The sequence below is a fragment of the Python bivittatus genome, unplaced genomic scaffold (genome assembly GCF_059951505.1).
Source record: "Python bivittatus isolate LINGU-HERP-01145 unplaced genomic scaffold, Pbiv_v1 ctg000680_np1212, whole genome shotgun sequence".
Lineage (NCBI taxonomy): Eukaryota > Metazoa > Chordata > Lepidosauria > Squamata > Pythonidae > Python > Python bivittatus.
In genome coordinates this window covers 9,081,407-9,102,124 of record NW_028277095.1, presented here as the reverse complement: position 1 = coordinate 9,102,124, position 20,718 = coordinate 9,081,407, and the positions used below count along the sequence as shown (strand labels likewise).

The window sequence follows — 20,718 nt, the reverse complement described above, 5'->3', positions numbered from 1 at the left end:
TGACAAAGAATTATTCCTATTTAATGCATTAAAAACTAGCACCTATGACATTCTTACTATTCTCAAGACCAGAGATAGATTGGAAGCTATCTATTTTTCATGCCTTTCTTCTTTTCCTTTACTTTATCTCACGTTTTCTTTTCCTTTTTCTTATAATTTGTATTTTTCATTTTCTTTTTCATTTCTGACTTTTAACCTTGTAATTTTAAAATTTCAATAAAATATTGTTATAAAAAAAAAAAAGAAACAAAGGGAGGCCCCAAGGAGGTATGGGTCCACTGTGAAGAGACAGTGGCGAACCAGTAACGGGTGATGGCAGGGGTGCATGCAGGCTATGGTCAAAAAGGTCAAGATCGAAGTTCCACCTTTTTGTAATGTGTGTCACATGCAGTACACCCAAGAAACTGGCAGAAGTCTGCATTGTTGTGGCTGATATCTTGACTTCTTTGACCACACTCTTTGGCCGTCTTTGACCATCCACCCGAGTGATGATGGGAAGGCAGAACTGCCTCTTACCCCCAGTTCTGCGTCTGCCTTCTCTCTGAAGGAACATGGTGTCGGCTGGTCATTATCTCCCTGGGGAAGGAGGCAGCTGCACTTCAGAACAGGCAAGGAAAGGAGGAGGGAGAATGTAGGAAACCGAAAGAAAGTCGGCTCTTCAGGGCCAGAGGGACTGTATTCCAAGGGACCGCAGAGACCAGCACAGGTGCCTCCTGGTAGCTTCTGAGAATTTGTGGAGGACTGATGAGTTCCCTACGCCTGGAGGAGAGCAGATGTCATCCCCCCTTCAGAAAGGAGGAGAAAGAAGACCAGGGACACTACAGACCTGTCAGCTTGAAGCGTATACTGGGCAAGATCTTCAAAGGGTTATCAAGAAGCAACTTTGGAGCTTTACAGGTAACAGGAGCTTGTTATGGGATTGTTGCAAATAAATTGTGCCAGAGTAATTTTTTTTTTACAGTACAAGCAACTGACCAAACCCAACTTCTGCTTCAGCAAACAAGTGCACCAAGCAGGAATCTGGAGATGATTCAGTCTTTTTGCCTCCCCTGGGCTGACAACTATTGGTGGTGCGCCCCCCACCCCCAGCCACCTCCAGGCACAGGAGTGACTGACCCAGGGGGCTTACCTGCTTCTCGAAGATGATTTCAACCAGCAGCAGCAGCAACTCAGTGACGAAGATGGCCAGGAGGACCCAGAAGAACTAGACAGGAGAGAGAAAGGTGGGAGGGGAACACGTGCCTTAGCAACGGATCACTTATTCTTTAGCATTGCTGAGGCATTAGAGCAATGCTGGTCACCTTCCTGAAATACAAACGAGATGCAGAAAGAACTTTTTTCCTCATCCAATGAGCGGGAGGTGCTACAGAAGCAAAGTAGGGCAAAGCCAGATCCTTTCAGTTTGTTTAAGAGCACCAGACTCTGGGTCCAGAGGATTTCTTCCTTTTCCCCTTGGACAAGTGGGCTCCATAAGCTTTTGGACAAACAATCTTGAGACGGAACAGCATGTATTGAAAGAGAAACCAAGTTCCCCCCACCCCCAAAAGCACGTGGAGCTAGAGCTTTAGTCTCCTAGCCCACCACAATGAATTATCCTTAACAAAGTATAACAGTAAGTGCAATAGAGTATATCAAGTGCTTTAATATTATATACTTCCTATTTCCCTGAGTGGAATAACCTATTTCTATTTGGTGGTGGTTGTTTAACTGTTAGGAGCTGTCCAGAGTCACTTAGGTGAGATGGGTGGCTATACAAGTAACAAACAAACAAACAAACGGGTTTCAATTATTGTGGCTTTGGTGGAAAAGTTATTGGAGATTGCTGCATTTTGCAATATTTGAATTTATACATTATGGCATCAAAGCAAAAGCTAAAGACTTTAACCAGCAGGACCTCTGCTGGTGGAAATTGTAAGGAGACCTGGAATCTGCAGGACGTCCTGAAGCCAGAAAGAGGTCAGTATCCAGGACCCCCTGAAATGATGTCCATCAAAGTGAGACCGCTAAGTCTAACAACATTTTGCCATGTAAATTGTTTATTTTGGGTATGCCTGAAATAATCATGCAAGATCCTGCAGTGGCGCCTGCTGTCTCAAAACCCCGCCTGTAGGTCTTGAGGAAGAGAAAAGTTCTGGGCAGCTAAGCCCCCAGCACAGAGTGGCTCCTGAGGAGCGCACCTTGGCACAGGACCCAGCATGGGAGGGAGACCATCTCAGGATGTTACAAACAGAACCCCAGAAGTATCTTCGGGTCTTTCTTGTCAGACAGCTTCTAGAGCATCCTCATAGCTGTTCTCTGGAGTCTCTGAATCCTTCTGAAAGGTGGGGCTCAGCATTAGACGTTGGACTTAAGATGGGCCCGTTCAACGCAAAATACTTTCCCTGACTGGAAACTGTCAATGCAGCCCAACATTCTCCTTACACTTTTTACAGCCACTTTGCACTGTGAACTTGGCTACAGAAGTCGGACTCCTGCACAGTTTTACCTACTTATCAAAAGAAGCTACTTTGCTTTATGTTAAAACTTTCACTCTTAGGTAAGCGTTAGCACTGGTTCATCTGTTCATCTCCTTTACCCAACCAGACTGTGAACTAGCAACTGCCACCTGGCTGTTTCAGGACTGTATCCCCAAATGTTGTATCTATCCTGTGATCTCCATAAGCAGTTCTATCGTTTTTGCTTTTTCATTTGTCTTATTCCTGAGACCATCAACATGGGGTGCAGTTTCTTTTTGTCTTTTAACGTTTTCACAAAATGCATCTTCCTTCTTCCAATATTCTCAAGAGTAATGAAGGGCAGTTATTACATTTACAACGTTTCCTGGGCTGGATCTTTGCTACCCTAAAGAAATGTACTCACTCTGAAGCCTGAACTGAACCTGGGGCAAAATCCTTCTGCAAAGAGACTTGGCAGACTTCACTGCACCCAAAAAAGGCCTGAGGTGAGTTTTCAGATTTCTAGTTTTCCTTTAAACTACCCCATCTGAATTCTCCCACTTTCTTTAATGTTACATACTTTGGGCAAGCATTTTTATTCTCTGCTTTACTCCCTTTCTTTGTACAAATGGCTTCAGCTAATTTCTTTATTTATTACATAAGCTATTTATTTCCCCAGAAATTGGTGAATTTTCAAAAAATACTTTAACTCTGTTGTAAATGTCTTTCTCCCTATTATTTTTCAAGTTCTCTGTTTTTCAACAAAATATTGCTTCCTTGTTTTACTTCTGGAAACTACAATCCTTCATCATTTTTTTTACTGTTTCTCTTCTTTTACTTATCTACAGAAAGTTCAAAGCTTTCATTAAAGATACAGTACTGTGCAAAAGTTTTAGGCAGGTGTGAAAAAATGCTATAAAGTAAGAATGCTTTTAAAAATATATATTGTAATTGTTTATGTTTATCAATTTACAAAATGCAAAGTGAGCAAACAGAAGAGAAATCTAAAATCAATATTTGGTGTGACCACCCTTTGCCTTCAAAACAGCATCAATTCTTACACTTGCACACTTTGTACACTTGCACAAAGTCAGGGATCTTGTAGGATTAGAGTCAGATGTATGATTAACCAATTATACCAAGCAGGTGCTAATGATCATCAACTTCATATGTAGGTTGAAACAGCCATTAACTGAAACAGAAACAGCTGTGTAGGAGGCTTAAAACTGGGTGAGGAACAGCCAAACTCTGCTACTAAGGTGAGGTTGTGGAGGACAGTTTCATGTCACAGGTCATGCACCATGGCAAGACTGAGCACAGCAACAAGACACAAGGTGTCTTACTGCATCAGCAAGGTCTTCCCAGGCAAAAATTTCAAAGCAGACTGGGGTTTCAAGATGTGCTGTTCAAGCTCTTTTGAAGAAGCACAAAGAAACGGGCAAGGTTGAGGACCACAGATGCGGTGGTCGGCCAAGGAAACTTAATACAGCAGATGGAAGACATGTCATGCTTACTTCCCTTTGACATCAGAAGATGTCCAGCAGTGCCACCAGCACAGAACTGGCAGTGCACCCAGGTGCACCCATCTACTATCTGGAGACATCTGGCCAGAAGTGGTCTTCATGGAAGAATTGCAGCCAAAAAGCCATACCTTTGATGTGGAAACAAGGCTAAGTGACTCAACTGTGCATGAAAACATAGGAACTGGGGTGCAGAAAAATGGCAGCAGGTGCTCTGGACTGGTGAGTCAAAATCTGAAATATTTGGCTGTAGCAGGAGGCAGTTGGTTTGCCGAAGGGCTGGAGAGTGGTACAATAATGAGTGTCTGCAGGCAACAGTGAAGCATGGTGGAGGTTCCTTGCAAGTTTGGGGGTGCATTTCTGCTAGTGGAGTTGGAGATTTGGTCAGGATCAATGGAGTCCTCAATGCTGAGAAATACGAGCAGATACATATCCATCATGCCATACCATCAGGGAGGCGTGTGATTGGCCCCACATTTTTTCTGCAGCAGGAAAATGACCCCAAACATACAGCCAATGTCATTAAGAACTATCTTCAGTATAAAGAAGAACAAGGAGTTCTGGAAGTGATGGTTTGGCCCCCACAGAGCCCTGATCTCAACATCATCGAGTCTGTCTGGGATTATGTGAAGAGACAGAAGGATTTGAGGCAGCCTACATCCACAGGAGATCTGTGGTTAGTTGTCCAAGATGTTCAGAACAGCCTACCTGCCATGTTCCTTCAAAAACTGTGTGCAAGTGTACCTAGAAGAATTGATGCTGTTTTGAAGGCAAAGGGTGGTCACACCAAATATTGATTTGATTTGGGTTTTTCTTCTGTTTGCTTACTTTGCATTTTGTAAATTGTTAAACATAAACAAATACAATACATATTTTTGAAAGCATTCTTACTTTACAGCACTTTTTCACACCTGCCTAAAACTTTTGCACTGAACACTTCACTTCCATCTTGCATTCACTATACTGACTTTCCGCTTTCTCTCTGTTCCGCTACGAGTAGAGATCGACAGGACCACCATTGCTTTACCCAAGGCAAATGGCAAAAGAGAAGGAAGCATGCCACCACCCTCTGCGCCTGCTTTGCTTTACTCCCTGTGCAAAAGACCTTCCTTGCAGGAGCAGGCCTTAGACACAGAAACCCTTTGCCCAGGATTCCAGTAGCTGCCTTGGGCTTGAAAGGAGAGTTGAAGTAGCCCCTGGCAGGCTTGCCATGAAGAGGCAACTCGCAAAAAAAAGGACTCTTAGACCTTCACTCTTGGGGAACCTCACTTTTATTTCCTACATGGATGTGGGTTGTTTAGGGTTAAGAACTGCTGTTAAGAGATGCATCAGAGAAGTAGGGAAGGGGAGATAGGATGAGAGGCTGCACCTAAGGAAAAGAAAGGGTACAACTGGTGGGTGGCCTCCCACCAAGAGAGTCAAGCTGGCAGCAATGGTGGTGGCCCTTTCAAACCTCAAATGCCCTGTTCTTCCATGACCCCTTGGAAGCTGGTAACACTTCTATGAAGCAGAATGAAAGTGCTGGCCTGGTATTTATCACAGAGACCTGAGTGGCAGCAATGGAGGACTTCATCTATCCCAGCTTTGTTCCCCAGGATGCTCTGTAGTAGAGCAGAGTAGGACCAGAGGGAGGGGAGGTAGGATAGCCATAGCTTACACAGATTCCATCTCACTGACCAGAGGCCTGCAACATCCACAAAGCCTCCCCAGTCAGGAGTGGCATGGGACTTCATGTCCTCAATGATGACTGTGGATCTGTGACCCAGCTGATATCTGGCTGTACCCTGGTTGTATTTGGTTTTCCCCTTGTTGGTGATCTGAAAGTAGAGGAGCTCTTTGTGACTTTATGGTCATGAACAGATCATTCCCTGGTTTGTTTGGGAATGACAGCCAGCATGAACCTCTGAATGGGTGGAAGACTGGTTAAAATAATCAGTATTATTGTTTCAGATAGATCCTGAAGAGTGCCAGGAAAATTCCCCATGGAGGGGACTTCTGGGGGAGGTATGGTGAACCAAAGACAGCTCTGTGAAAGCGGAGCCAACAACCATGGCAAAGACCACGGAACCGCTGAGTAGACCGGTTCCATGGAACCTCTCTGGCTAAGGAGAGGACAGGAGATTGCCCAGGTGTGGTCTGGACAGCTGCTATTTGTGAGGAGACTGCAGGACAGTGGTTTTCCATGGGTTTGAGCACTGGGAGACAACAGGATCAACCATCTTGCTTGCAACCGTGGTGGAGCATTTTAATGGACAAACCACACTTTCTAGTCACTTTCGGAAATTGCCTATTAACCATCTTAAAGCTATTAGAGACCTTTGGAATGACAAGTTGGAAAAGTCTTCATCTCGTGAGCTTTGAACATTCCGCTTTGAACAAAAGAAAAATTTATTATAAGCTTAAGAACTTAACGAATTTGAAATAAACAGCCAAAAGCTAAATAAGATTTTGATCTAAGAAAGTTATAACTAGATTAAATCAGATAAATTTGGAATATTGACTTTTACTATAAGATTTTGGAATTAACTATAAAAAATAAACAGCTTCTTGTGGGAAGCAGACTTATTTTGACTTTCCTGGCGTTGCAAGTCATAACAAAGATAAGTGATGACTTTAGAAATTGGACACAAAAGGACACCAAAGATTCTAAGCAGAAGAAAAAAAAATACAAGGCTGTTCTTCTTGTCACTTAATACAGGGACATAAAAAATGACACAAAATGTTATAACATTGGAAATATTAAAGGAGATCTTTGAAGAATAGAGCCAGAAATTAGTAACTACAATATCAACACTGTCAGTAATGATGTCTGCTTCTATGGATAGACTATGTCCAAAAAATGTTAATGAAGGAATGACAGCTGTGGAACAAATTTTCTCTGACAAGATAGAGAAAGTAGAACTATAAATGACAGACCAAGTGGAACTATAAATGACAGACCAAGAAAATGATTTGGAAAAGGATGCTTTACTGGATATACAAAACAAAGTGGCTCAAGTTTTAAAAATTAAAAGGGAAATACAAATGATAAACCAAGAGAATGACCTGGAAAATATTTTCTTATTGGATCTACAAAAGAGGCTTTTTAAAGCCTTGAAGAAATCTGTGCGATGGGATAAAGAATTGAATAGAAATCAAATCCAACAACAATATTTGATTGAATTAAAGATTAAGACTTTTAAAAGCGAAAGGAAGGAATATAAAGTTGGTTTATTTGATCAAGGTTAAAATAAGACTTTTTTTCCCCCATGTTCTGGTAACCCTTTATGGCTTTTTGCTGACACCAGGATTGAAAAGTTGATGTTTTATGGATTCGCTTGTAGATAAAGGATGGGATATGGGATGAAGAGATATCTGTTTAACCTTATAGGGAGGCAAAGTTACTAAATTTGTTTATATGTTGTGATGAAGGTTGAAAGTTACTTTTTTGTATATTTCTTTTCTTATTATATTCTTTCTTTTCTTTTTCCTTTCTTTTTCTTTTTTCCTGCACTTTTCTTTCTTTCCATTCTCTTCTCTTTTTCTAAGTTTAGTTTGTATTAGTTTTTACTATTGTAATTAAAATTGTTAATAAAAATTATATTCAAGAAAATTCCCCATGGATAAAATCTTAGTTTCCTCTCCTGCTTTCTTCATGTTATTCACTTGCCAAGTCCTTACATATGTTCTCAATTAAATTCATCAGTTTTTTCAGTAATTCTTTGCCTTTACTCTCTGCCCTCTGTGTTTGGGTAAACTTTAAAAGGTAGTATCCATCTTGACTCACTACTAGCCTACTATATGCACATCATTTCCCTGATTTACCAGGCTAGTGGCAGAGTTACTACTCTGGGTGATCAGAGAAATGCCATGGATATAGTACATCTTGATTTCAACAAGACTTATCAACAAAATAGTCGGGTATGGCTTTGACAACTCAACCATTAGGTGGATCCACAATTGCTCAAGGATTGTCCTCAAAGAGTAATTTATAAATGGTGTTAAATCTACCTGGAGAGATAAGTGGGGGCTGTAGGGCTCTGTCCTGGACCAGGTGCTGTTCAACGTTTTTATAAATGATATGGATGAGGGAGTTGAGGGAATGCTTACCAAATATGCAGATGACACAAAGCTAGGAGGAGTGGCTATTACTTGGGAGGAGAGGGGAAAAATTCAAAAAGACTTAGGCTAGAAGAGTGGGTGGAAACAAACAGAGAAAAATTTAACAGGAAGAAATGTAAAGTCATGCTTCTAGGTAAGAAAAATGAAAAACATGTACAAGATGGAGAAAATCTGGCTCAAGAGCAGCACATGTGAGAAGGACTTGGGTGTACTAGTGGATCAGAAGCTCAAAATGTCCCAGCAGTGTAATGCAGCTGCAAAAAAGACCAAGATATCTTGAGGAGCATCAAATCCAGATTGTGGGAAGTCATTTCCCTGCTCTACTTTGCCTCAGTTGGAGTATCATGTTCAATTCTGCACACCCCAGTTCAAAAAGGACATCGATCCACTGGAGCAAGTCCAGAGAAGGGCTACCAAGATGGGGAAAAGACTGGAAACCAAGATATGCAAGGAACGGTTAAAAGACCTAGATATGTTTAACTTGCAAAGAGAAGGTTGAGTGGGAACATGATAGCTGTCTTCAGATATCTGAAGGGCTGTCACATTGTAGAGAGTTTATTCCCACTTGCTCCAGAGGGCAAGCCTAGAACTCATGGGATGAAGCTTCAAGGATGTAGATACAGATGAGACATTAGGAGGAACTTCTTGACAGTAAGAGCTGTCTATCCGTGGAACAGGTTACCGCGTGGAGGGGTTTCTTCCCCTTCTCTGGAGGTTTTCAAGGAGAGGCTGGACAGTCCTCTATCAGGGACGGTGTAGTGAATCCTGCAGGGTGCAGGGTCCCTTGCTTGACTTGCTTCAGGTCCCTTCCCACTCTACAATTCTTGTTCTCACATAGCTGCTGGAAACTTCAGGAAATCTCCTCCCCTTCCCCTCTTCCTTTAAAGTGACATAGCCTGCTTCCCTCAAAGCAGCTCAGAAACCATGGGCTGCAGCATCCTAGAGGCTCACAGGGCCCCACCTTCTAGGCTTGAACCAAGGGATGCAACTTGGAAAAGTATCAATGATTCTTGGCATGGAAACAGATTAAATGAATTTCACTGTCACCTGGAAGGAATTTACTTGCTCTCTTGCTGTTGTTCTCTCCCCCACTCCCAATTTCTGTTATTCCTGTATGGCACCCTGAAGAATTTTCCAGAAGTTTGGGGAAGGTGTGAGGTTCTGCTGATCAGCCAAGGAAAGAGCCCGGTGGTAGAGACGGGTGGCTCCCAAAGAAAGCAAGCAGCGAGAAGCACAGGGGCTGCAGAACCCCAGCGAGAGAAATCAGAGATTTTCCTGGTATTCGTCTGCATCAGTTGGGAGAAGGCTATACAGCCCTCTGGAGAGGACGCAACTGCCACACCAGCCCAGCCAGCTAGCAGCATCCCCACATTTTCTATGTTGAGTTCCAGAGTTTCAGGCTACAAAGGTCCTCTGTGCAGAAAATCAGACATATTATTCATAATTAACAATGGATAGTAATCCTAACAGTACCTCAAAGAATAAAACAATAAATAATAAAATAGAATAAAAGGAGAGTGCTCTCTTCACATAAAACTATGAAATGCCGGCTGAGCCATTGCATCCTGCACTGCCTTCCTTTGGCCCTAGTGCTAAGCATTATTGTGGTAAATCAGAGAGGGGTAAAAGAATTCCTGTGCATGGGAGGTCACACTTTCCAACAGCCCCCTCAAGCCGCGCCACTGGACACCTCCTTCCCTGCAAATCAGATCTTGCAACCCCTCCCCTGCCCGCCCGAGAATCAAGTAAGTCCCTTCACACCTGCAAGGATAGAACCCTGGGTTCCCTTGTGCAGAAGCCGTAACTCCAAGTGAGTGTACAAACAATGCTTCTGAAGGGTCTGACAGCTTGCACTAACACAAAGGGTTGCCATGTGACCCACAGTTTGGACAGCTTGCTGTTCAGGGACTGGCTTCAAATGCACCCACCGTGCTTAGCCCAAGGGCCCTGCACTAGAACAAAGTCTCCTTGGACATGGGGTCTCATCCTACTATGAATCAAGGGATCCAACTGAGCAGAGTCTTTTGCTGGATTGATTTAGCACGAATACCGACAATTACATCACCTTGTAGGCAAGGAAATAAAGATGGTTCAAGATCAAAGTAGATAAGACAGCTAATGAAAAGTTTCAGTTACCCATTTATCATGTTCTCCAGATGACAGGAACAACAGGAGCAAACCCTTCACCCCGATTAAATTAAATGACATGACAGGAGCAAACTCCATCAGCCACCCTTAAGAAGTTCATCAAAAAGCAGGGAAACATACTGTACTGTTCCAAATCCAAGGTCAAAGTTAATAACTTCACAGTGGCCCAAAGAGAATTCAGCTACGTGTCTTTGATTTCACTGAACCTGTACGGGCTTAATCACAGTGACAACGAGCTGGCCAAGTGCTCCCAAATAAATTTGTTTTTAAAATTTTATGGGATGCAAATGTTGTATGCTCTATGTTGAGAGAAATTATAGTTTGCCAGGGTAAAGTTTCAGAGGGAAGATACATAATATGCTTGTTGCTTTCACAGTGTCCCTGAAGAAAAGACAACAATTCAGTACGTGACAGGGCCCATCTCACATTTCTTTCCTGCACTTTGGAAGCCCTATCCCCTCCCCGTTTCTACCTTTTGATTCATCCTCCTGTTGTGCAAATTACAAGTGGCCTCAAAAAAATGTGTGAGAGCAAATGAACAATTCACCCTCTTGGAGACGACAAATTGTGCGTTGAGGAGAAAAGGCACGCCCAACAGGGCAGAAACATTGCTTGGCATTCCACGGCTCACTCAGGAAATGGGGCTTCCAATATCCATGTTTTGCTCTGCAGGAGACTGAAAAGAGGGAGGTGTTTTTCATCCCCAAGCAATCTCACAAAAGGTTATTAATTTTAAAAAGGAAAAAGTATCTGACATTTCTAATTCGTAGGGGAGATGAATTCCTGATATACAGATGAAAAATAGCGTCAGGCAGGAACAAATTGTGATATTTATTTAACAAAAGTAGCCTCCATTTGTGAAGCAAACATGAAGGCAAATAAAATCTCACTTGTGGGAGAGGTTCTTGTAAAAAGTTGATTATTTGGAACTCTAGTTAATTTTCTCTCTTTGCTGCAGTTCCTCAAGCTTCTTCTGGTGCACAGTAAAGCAGTGGGAACTCTGTGGACCTTCTGAGGTTGCTGAACTCAACCCCGGTCTCGCTCTGCGCAGGGCCAGGGCTGGTGGGACAGTGGACGGACATACGTTCCTAACCTCTGCTGGACACAGAGGTCAGCAGAGCAAAAATGCAGCAGCGAAGGGGGCAGCTCTAAGAGAGTTTCTAGTTTAGCCAATTCTATCACAGACCCTGGTGGTTCTCTTCTAGCAGACTATCTTGCATTTCCCTTCTTGGCTACACATTTTACTTCTGAGGGGGACTCTGGCCCACAGAAGGGGTCAGCTGTACTTTCTCCTCCTCGCTGAGGAGGTCAAGAACATCCCAATTCTACATTCCTTTATCGCAAAGCCAAGTCAGCAGAGATCTGAACAGGACATGGGCAATTGGAAAGGAGGACAAATGGAGGGGGAGGGGAAAGGAGGACACACTAACGGTTTAATTTTCTTGGCCTCCGCAGCAAAAATTACAGCAAAAAGCTGCAAAAGAGGAAAAAAGTACTTAGGTTACATGTAATGCATATAAATGAAACCCGTGCCAGTCAGCTTCTGCACATCTGTGTGAGTCGCCCAGTGTTCCCCCATTGGGGGGAGATGGGCGGGGGAGAAATTTAATAAAATAAATAAATAAATAAATAAATAAATTTGTCTTACACCCCCCCCCCCCACCCCAGAATTGTGACACAGCCCCAGTGCTGCTGTTCTTCTCTGGACCTTTAGTGCAGAAGTAGGTAACTCAGCACGATCCCCCACCAGGAAGGTGGGTTTTTAAACCCAGTGATCTAAAAACCTGACTAGGGGACCAACTGCAACTTGGGTTTTATGCCACGCCACTGCTAGCAAACAGGGCCTGCGGGGAGATTTTCGCGATGCCCCAGTAGCTGCTGCCGCCAGCTGGGGCAAAATCTTTCCACTGCACTATGGATTTGCTCCAGGGGGCTCACGGAAGACATCTGCACAAGAGAGGAGCCAACTGCTGGGCATCTGACGGTAGGGTTTTCCACCCGGGAAGGCTGAAGACAGCTTCTCCTTCATTCTGTGTTTACTGTCTGAGTTTCACAAATCTCATGTGCAAAAATACAACTGGTGTGACAACCATGCGAAGTAGCTTTAATTGATCAACGAAACACCAGGGAAGCTACAGGAGAAGCCAAAACATTTCTATACAAGACACAAAATCCCACTCTTTCGCAAGTATCAGCTTTCAGGGGTTTAATTTTTTCCCCGTTTTTACTGTTTTCTGCTTGGTATGATATTGTTTTTATATTATGGTTCTGAGCCATCCTGAGTTCTGGTTTTAAGTTGGGTGGCCTTACAACTATAATAAATAACTCAATCTCTATAAATAAATGAATATTTTTTAATTTTAAAAAATCGGATGTCTGTGTTTTTCAGGTTTCAGTTATTTTGATGGGAGAGGTTTGTTGACTTGAAAGGTTGCCAACATTACTAGAGCTGGAAAAGATACTGGAAACTGTAGGATTTAGTGGGTTAACAATGGGTTAAAATACACAGTTTGAGAGAAAGCGGATAGAAAGAATCTTACTTGCTTCTTCTTGCAGGAAAGATCAACCAAAGAAACTGAGTGGCAATACAGGTGAGACAGTAAAGGAAATCCTCCAGACCAAAAGAAATATTGGCCAAGATTGGGGGGGGGGGGGCGGGGGAGACAAAGATTTCTATGACTTTAAAGGGAGATTAGTTGTGAGCCACCCAGAGTCAAGCACTGAGATGGGCGGCTATATAAATTTAATAAATAAATATGTTGTCGATGTCTGTTAGTCATGGCAGCTAAATAGAACTTCTATGTTCCGAGGCAGTGTACTTTGAAAATGTCAGCTGCTGGGAAAAGCTGTGGCCTCAAACGAAAGAGGCGCCTGCCCCACTGCATTCAGCATGACTTCGTGCGCAGCCATCTCCCCTCTCGCAGCCATCCCACCCTCATTCTCCAGCACTTGGTCAACTGGGTGCAGATCTCTGCAGGGCTTGGCCATCCCGGGGACCTCTGCTGGAAGATGTGATGGCCAGGCATTCGCAGAGAGGCTGAAAATCACAGTCTTTTCTGTCCCTTCCCTTCCCTCCCCTCCCTCCCCGCGTCCTGCCGTCTCCCTGGTCCTCCTCGTTCTCAGCCCCCAGCATGTGTTTCGGACGGGTCTTCGTTTCTCTTTCTACTCTATGTGCCTCTAGCTTCCCCTTGCTATAAAACAATAAACCTGTAAGAAAACACCAGGGTAATAAGCTGCTTATTAAAAATCTATATATTTCCACTCAAATCTATATATTTCCACTCAAGAGAAGAGACAGAGCCATCTGCCAGCAGGGCTCAAAAAAGTCAAGATGGTGTCCACAACTGCACGATCAAAGCCCTGCCCAAATATAAATTGATGTGCGTTAGTTCGGGCTGCCTGTTGATTTAGTATCTTTAGCTGTTTTTAATGTCTATTTTAGTTTTGTGTGCCGCCCAGAGTCCGCTGGAGTTAGGCGACCAATAAATTTAAATAAATAAAAATAAATAGATAGGTAAATAAACAAACATACAAATACACAAATGTAGTTGCAGATGCCATCTTGAGTTTTTTGACGACCCGCCCCGATGCCCCCGAGAACAGACTGGCCCCCCGTGCAGAGAGTGCTCCCGATCCGTTGAAACAGCACGACATCTCCCTGGGTGAGGGGTTCCAAGAGGAAGGGGCTCCAACGGCCATCAGTCCAAAGACTTCCTGCAGCTCCTCTGCCTTTCCCTTGAAATGGCCTTTTTTTCTGGTAAAGGAAAACAGCAGCAGAACAAAAGAGTGCCACGGTCAGCCCCTCTTGGCTGCCAGGTCAGGAAAGAGACTCGGCGGGCACTGCTGGCCTCTGCTTTATTGTTGCAGGGATAATAACAGAATCGTGAAAGCCAGCCACCGCTTCTCTCTGCAGGACTATTCTGAGTTTCTTTCTAACACCTGTCCTTTTCTCAAGACTGAATTGTTGTTTATTTTGCCTTAACAGCTCCTGCAGAGCTTTGTCAAGGTGCTCCGTGTTCCTCTACAGCCACAGCCACAGACAAAGCTCACGGGAACATTACAACGGGGAGGCACCAATGCCGATTACCTGGAGGACGGAAGGACCAAAGCAGGTTTCTTTGGCAGCTGTCAAGCCACGAGGAGTCATCTTACTCTAAATGGCCTTCCAGCCTGGGATGGGACCAGGACTCCCACACATGACGGGAAAAAGTTGCTGCCAACTGACAGTCCTTGGCTAGAGCCATCAGCTTCCTGTCCCGTGGGGAAGGCATGTTTTCCTTTGACACCTCCTTAAAAAGCTCCATCGTTTTCTTATTGGGAACCTATTGAGTGCAAAGTAAAGATCCAACTTCTAGCATGATCCTGATTTCCCGGGATGCCTTTGGGCTCCTCTGTTGCCTTCTGATGTATTACTGCATTTAACTAACTGAGAGATATTTTAACGGAAGAAAAACACGATTATCAAGCAAGCACGCCAGGGCAAGACTGCCTAACCACTAATAAGGTAAACTTAGGTTCTAAAGCAGTGTTGTCCAAACTTGGCCACTTTAAGATGAGTGGACTTCAACTCCCAGAATTCCCCAGCCAGCATGTCCACTCATCTTAAAGTGGCCAAGTTTGGACAACACTGTTCTAAAGCCTGCGAGCAGCTAAGTAACTGAAGCGATTCCACTGACAACCATTTCCAAACCGCCACAAACATGCCTGGCTCCCCCTTAGCTGCCAAGCTGTGTCGTGTCAGAGACGTGGGAACAAAACCCAGCTTGGAAATCTTGGTTCTGTCAACGCAACGAAAACAACACAACTCTGCAGAGGCTGATTTTGGTGGTACAGGATTTGAATGGAACGAAACCCTTGCAAAAGGATGAATATTTTTAGGCAAAAATGTCACTATCTAAAAAAGAAAATGTAGGAATCGCAAAGCTAGGGGAAAATAGATGAACCAAAGCAACCCTTTTTCAGGATTATAAACTTTGTAAGAATATCCCTAATTCAAGATGGATTTAAGACCCAAATATTTCTTAAAGGAATTGCAATGATCTGATTTAAATCAGCGCTAATTAAAAATGACTCTAGCTGGAATAAGTGAAACCTTTTACTCTGTCTAAAAGGGCAAAGGCAAATAAGGTCAAGCTGAAGCCCTGGGGAATAATGTTCAGGTTGGGAGCGATGCCCCTTTCCTGGGTTTGATGCCCACCAAGGAGCAAGAACGGCAGCAGACTGGAGAAGACACACTGCTTGGGAAAGTTCCAGGTCCTACGAGACAGCTATGGGTGAAACACCTTCCATTGTTCTAAAAATGAAAGGATCTCTGCATTTTGAGGAACGTACAGTAAATCTGCATTATATCAAGATTCCACCTGACTCGAAAATTTTAATTTACTGAATTCTTCTAAGATTGAAATCAAATTCATCTTGTCACATCCCTCTGGTTTATTGCACAATTTAGCATAAATCACGGAGGAGAAAGGCATAACCACATAAAGAAAGCAAGCATACAGGTTTCACACAGCACTGCCCACCATACCCTACCAAGAGCAAACTGCTGGATCAGCTTAAGTTTGCGTGCCTTTGTCTTTCTGTAGATGCTTTGCCACAGGCCGGAGCCAGCCACTTTATTTGAGCTTTGGAAAAACTGCTGTGCCTAGAAAGATCACACGGGGGAAGAAAACGCAGCCAAGCATCTCCTTGGGGGGAAAAGTCTACTGTTTCCTGCAAAGGATGATCTAAGTTCTTTTGAAGACCACAATCTGACTTGTAGAGACCTTGCAGGAGAGCTGTGTTGGTCTATGTTTGCAAAAAAAGGCAGGAGTACCTTTTCTGGCTAACAAATTTTATTAAAGGGTATTGTTTTTTGTATGCACTTTAATAAAATTTCTTAGCTGGAAAAGAAATTTCCTTCTGATTCATTGTAGAGATAAAATCTCAGGATTGGAATAGGACTTGGTACATCTGCAGAAACCTCCCTGACAGCTGGCCGATCTGTCTTTTGTTGTATCGGGGGGAAGGGGGATAATTTTATTTAGAAAAAAAACAGTAAGCTTTTTTTATCTAGCAGCCACTCTTCCACGTCTAACCTGGTGCTCACCATAAGCTAAGGCTGTCTCCTTCAAAACTGTCAAGGACACCCTCTCCATGATGCAAGTTGGCATTTGTGATCTGAGACCCCTCCTCTTACAGAAGGGCAAAAGCAGCATGCCATCCAGATACATGGCCTCTGCTGAGTAAAAGACCATGGAAGATGGGAATGAGAAAAAGAAAAGCCAGCCACCTTGGATAACATCATCCACCTACAAGAGTTTGCAGCAAGAAAGAGGGGCCTGCTTACCTCCCTCCATTCTCAGAATGAAGATCCGTAGGTGGCTTATGTCTTGAGTCATTCTTGCTCCAACAACCCCACTCCAGGGAGTAAAAGCTGTGAGAGCGCTTGGTTTTTCTGGTGCGTTTTCAGCTGAGAAAATAGTGGGCAGCTGACCGCTCACACTATACTTGTACCTCAGTAGGGTCTGAAACAAAGGACAAGCTCAGCTCCTGGGCCTGAGTCTCACTCCGGATTAAGAAAGAAGAGGCGCCTTTGTTCCCATACAGAACAGCCCTGGGGGCTTAGTCCTGTCGGAAATGTCAACTCGGGCCCCTTGCTTTTTTATTTTTTTACCAGGCACTCCTGAAGGACAACAAAAGGATCCAGGAATTCTGGGCTGTCCTTGGTAAAAGGGAACAAGTGGAGCCCTCCCCACCTTCCATGCCCCCCACCCCCGGGCTTGCTTTTAGGGTGATGCCTGCAGACTGAGGGACAGAGCAGAATACAAAAGAGGTCTTCAGCACAAGACGTGGGATTGCTCTGCCAAACCACTTATATTTTCTGGGTTATTGTAATAAACTGACATTTGCACTTCTCAAGAACTTATTAAAAATAATGTTCCTTTTTATTTTAACATAACAGACATAACAGTGCTGTGGAAAATTCAGCTAGGGAGTTCAGTTTCAGAATGTCAGAGGAGATCTTGCAAAGCTGAATAGAATGAAAGCAACTCCAGCAAAATCACAGTTCAGCATTTCATTTTGAGCTTTGAGCTAAAAGTGATTTCAGTCACACTGTCTTCTTGGGAAAATGACATCAATAACTTCACTCATTACAGTACTCCCGAACAGTTCAAAGAGACACCTCCTGGTAGCGAGGAGGCCTTTACGTGAGGATAGGACGGGAGGCAGACCTTGCCACAGACCACTCTTCCAGGGAACCCTCTTGCTCACAATTGTCCCTCTGAGAGGTCTTACTTATTTGGTTTGCACTGCGCCTTTCCTTCAGGAAATCAGCGTTGTGAGATAATCTTATCTCATTTTTTGTGTGAATAACTTCCTTAATGGACTGTGGGAAAGTGGCTGAGCTATCTTGTTTCAGCAAAGTCGAAGAGTGTCGTTTTTAAGCCTGTGCTACCTTTCTAATCATATTTTTTGGCAAAAATACATCCCGTGATTAGAAAGATAGCTTAGGCTTAAAAACGATACTCTTTCTGAATCACTGCATTGGTAGCGCCACCAGGATCACCTCCAATCTCTCTTCAATAATTGTGGTGGTCTCGCTCACCGCCAGCTTTGCCACCAGCTTATTGTGGCAATGGAGAATGGCACGGAATGCCCTCCCATCAGCTTCCTTCACCAGGTTATTCAGCTGGCACGTTAGCTACACTAGTAGTATATAAAACACTCACCGGGCAAACAAAATGTTCATTAAAAATCCAACTTGTTTCCATTTTAAAAGAAAAGCAGCTTTTAAAAAAACTTTAATAAAACAACAAAGGAAAATGAAACAGCAGTGAAAGAAAAAAAGGAAGGGAAAAAGAGACAGCAATACACAGACATGCCTGAGAAGCAGAGAGAGGGAAATGGACTGACAGACAGATGTGGTAAATCAGCTGCCAGAGGCTGCAATTAGACGTGGAGGAGCGAAGGGGACGGGAAGCACAGCTTCTGGGCACCGAAGAGCTCCAAAACCACCTTGCTGCCCTTTGGCTCCAAATGCAACTTCTGAAGCTGCTTCTCATTGGGAAGAAAGTCTGCCCGGGCCCTTTCCTTAAACCGATGGGCATTTCTGCCTGAAGACGATGCGGAGGGGAGGGCGGGGGGCGCATCAAGCGGCAAAGGGGCCTCACGGAGATGCCACAGAACTGCCCTCTTTCAGAGGAGGCTGCTCTGGCTGGGAGTTACCGGACCAGGAGAGGCACTTTCATTCTACCACGCAGGTAGCAGCGTTAAAACCTTTTGCAGCAATTTGCAGACTCACAGAAAAGGCGAGTGGGGGGCTTCTTCTCCACTAACCTTCTCTGCCACAAAAGCGAAGCACGCTTGGGGTGGGGCAAGCTGCCTCGGCCTTTCCCCTGGGCCAACGGAGGAGCGCGCACAGTAGCCAAAGCGTTGCAGCGGCTCCCTGAAAGCGGGCCGCGCAGCTGCGCCTCCTCCTCCTCCTCCCGGAGGGCCTCTTGGCTCGCCGGGGCTCCTTCGCGCACTCTGCCGTGTTCCTCCGCACAAAGCGGACGAGCCCCAGGAGACGGCCAGGTGCTCGGGCTGCCTGAACGCGGAACAGACAAAGGGCCCTGATGGGCGCGGGGGGGGGAGCAGGGGCTCTCTTCCAGCCGCCGCCGCCGCCGCCTTTTGTCTGCCCTCTAATTCAGAGAGCGGCAGGGAGAACAATGCGGGGGGAGCGTTCATTTCGTGGCAGCGCTGTTTGCTGGCTGCCAAATCGGGGGGATTTCAGTTTCCTTCTCAGGAAAGCCAGGCGCAATGGGGCTGTTTTGGGCGGGGGGCGGCGGCGGCGGCGCTGGCTGGTTCTCCCAAACGCCCGGGCTGGGCCAGCAGCTGCAATCTGACATGACGGAGACCCATTCCAATAGGAGTTATGGGGAGGAATTGTGCAGTCTGCCCCACTGCCAGTTCCATGTTGCTGCAAAGGATGGGCTGGAAGAGGATAAACGTGACCGCGCAGGCAGACTGGCGCTAAGTTCCTCGCAGCAGCTGCAGGGCCACGCACACGTGGGAACTTGCTGACGTCTCCCGTATGTCGATACACACACATGGACACACGGAGAGGTGTCATCTTCACAGTTAAACCTAAAACTAAAATGTGCTATGGAAACATGCTTTAGCCTCCTGCGTAAGTGGTACGTTCTGGCCACATGTTCTGCCCGTGCTTATTTATTCTTCATGAGTCACTCTGCTGGATCCCAGCTCCTCTGCCCGGCGGGTGCTCCGTTAGGCAGTCCACAGGTTTTGTAAGGGTATTCCCTGGTAGCTGGCACAGAAGAAGGCTTCGTGGCCTGATAAATAAGTCCCAGCTGATTTTCCACACCAGGGAAACTCTCCCTGCACAGGACAAATCAGAGGGGGGCACAAAATAGCGGTCATGCAACTGGAAGGACTGGAAGGAGGGCACAGAGCCCTCTCTGTCTGTGCAACAGCGTGCGTCGTTCTCCTCTGTCACCTGTTGCGCACCCCCCTTCCCCCTGCCCCTCCAGGCTGAGCGCCAGGCCCGAGGTCAGAGAGGCGGGAGCGGCCCACGGGAGGGGCAGAGCCTCCCCGTCATTTGGCAATCGCATCCCCAGCTTGGCTTCTCCGCTGTGGAACGAAATTTAGGGACAGACGCTTGCCAGAAGCACCCCTTCCCAGCCTTCTGCCAGCTGTTAAAAACTGGAGGTATGACTGATTATTGTGGGAGTATTTGTTTTTATAGTCTTTTACTCTGGATGTTATATTCCATTTCTCCTGATGTACTTAAACCAAGTCTTTTTGATTATAGTAGAGTTCAAATCTGATTAGTACATGAATAATAAAGAAGAGCGAAGAAAAGTGGGAGACCCAAATCCAGTCTGCCAACTGCGAAGGACCACTTCTTACAGTTGCACTGAACTACAATTTTCATGGGACCAAAGGGGAGAAAATTAACCTATATTTAATGAATTTTAGACAACACTGAATTTAGTTTTCTTTCTGGTATCACCATTTTTTTTCTCCTGGCATTGCCTACCTTTTGAAGCATAGTTCCTGTCCCCCAACTCAAAGACCACCTGTACCCCAGGCCCCCCAAAAAACTCAGACATGGCCTCCGGGGTGTCCGGACATGGTCAAAAACAGTGAACGTGTGACTCAAAGGAAAAATGGGGAGAGGATGACCCGCCACATTCATTTTGTCGTCTGCCTCCCCCCCTGTAGAATCCCCTTCTGGGCCTTACTGGGAAGGCAGCACTGCTGCCCAGGTGAGCCAACGCCAGCCTGCTTCTTGTCCATCTCAGGGGATCCCACTAACTTACCCTAGAGAAACTTCACCAGGAGAGGTAGCAGAATCAGGGCATGGCCCAAAATGGCTTGTGACGACGAGACTCTAGCCCCATTTTGAAGCAAATACAGACAGGTAAACCTTTCTTGTGGATACACCATTCCAATAAATGGTAATGTTTATGATTGGAATTTGTGTGTTTTAAAATGCTGGTTTTGAATTTTACCAGAGTTTCTCAGTGGGA

The 20,718-nt window shown here is 44.9% G+C and overlaps 1 protein-coding gene across 3 annotated transcripts in view; it reads right to left on the bottom strand.

Annotated features, from left to right (window-relative positions):
• LOC103051504 (tetraspanin-15-like) overlaps positions 1 to 20,718 on the bottom strand; it is a 90,046-nt gene that overhangs the window by 47,594 nt on the left and 21,734 nt on the right. For all 3 annotated transcript variants that reach the window (XM_088152103.1, XM_088152102.1, XM_088152104.1), the window contains exon 3: positions 1,130 to 1,204. In XM_088152103.1, coding sequence (XP_088008229.1) covers positions 1,130 to 1,204 — 75 coding nt within the window. The remainder of the gene's footprint in view (positions 1 to 1,129; positions 1,205 to 20,718) is intronic.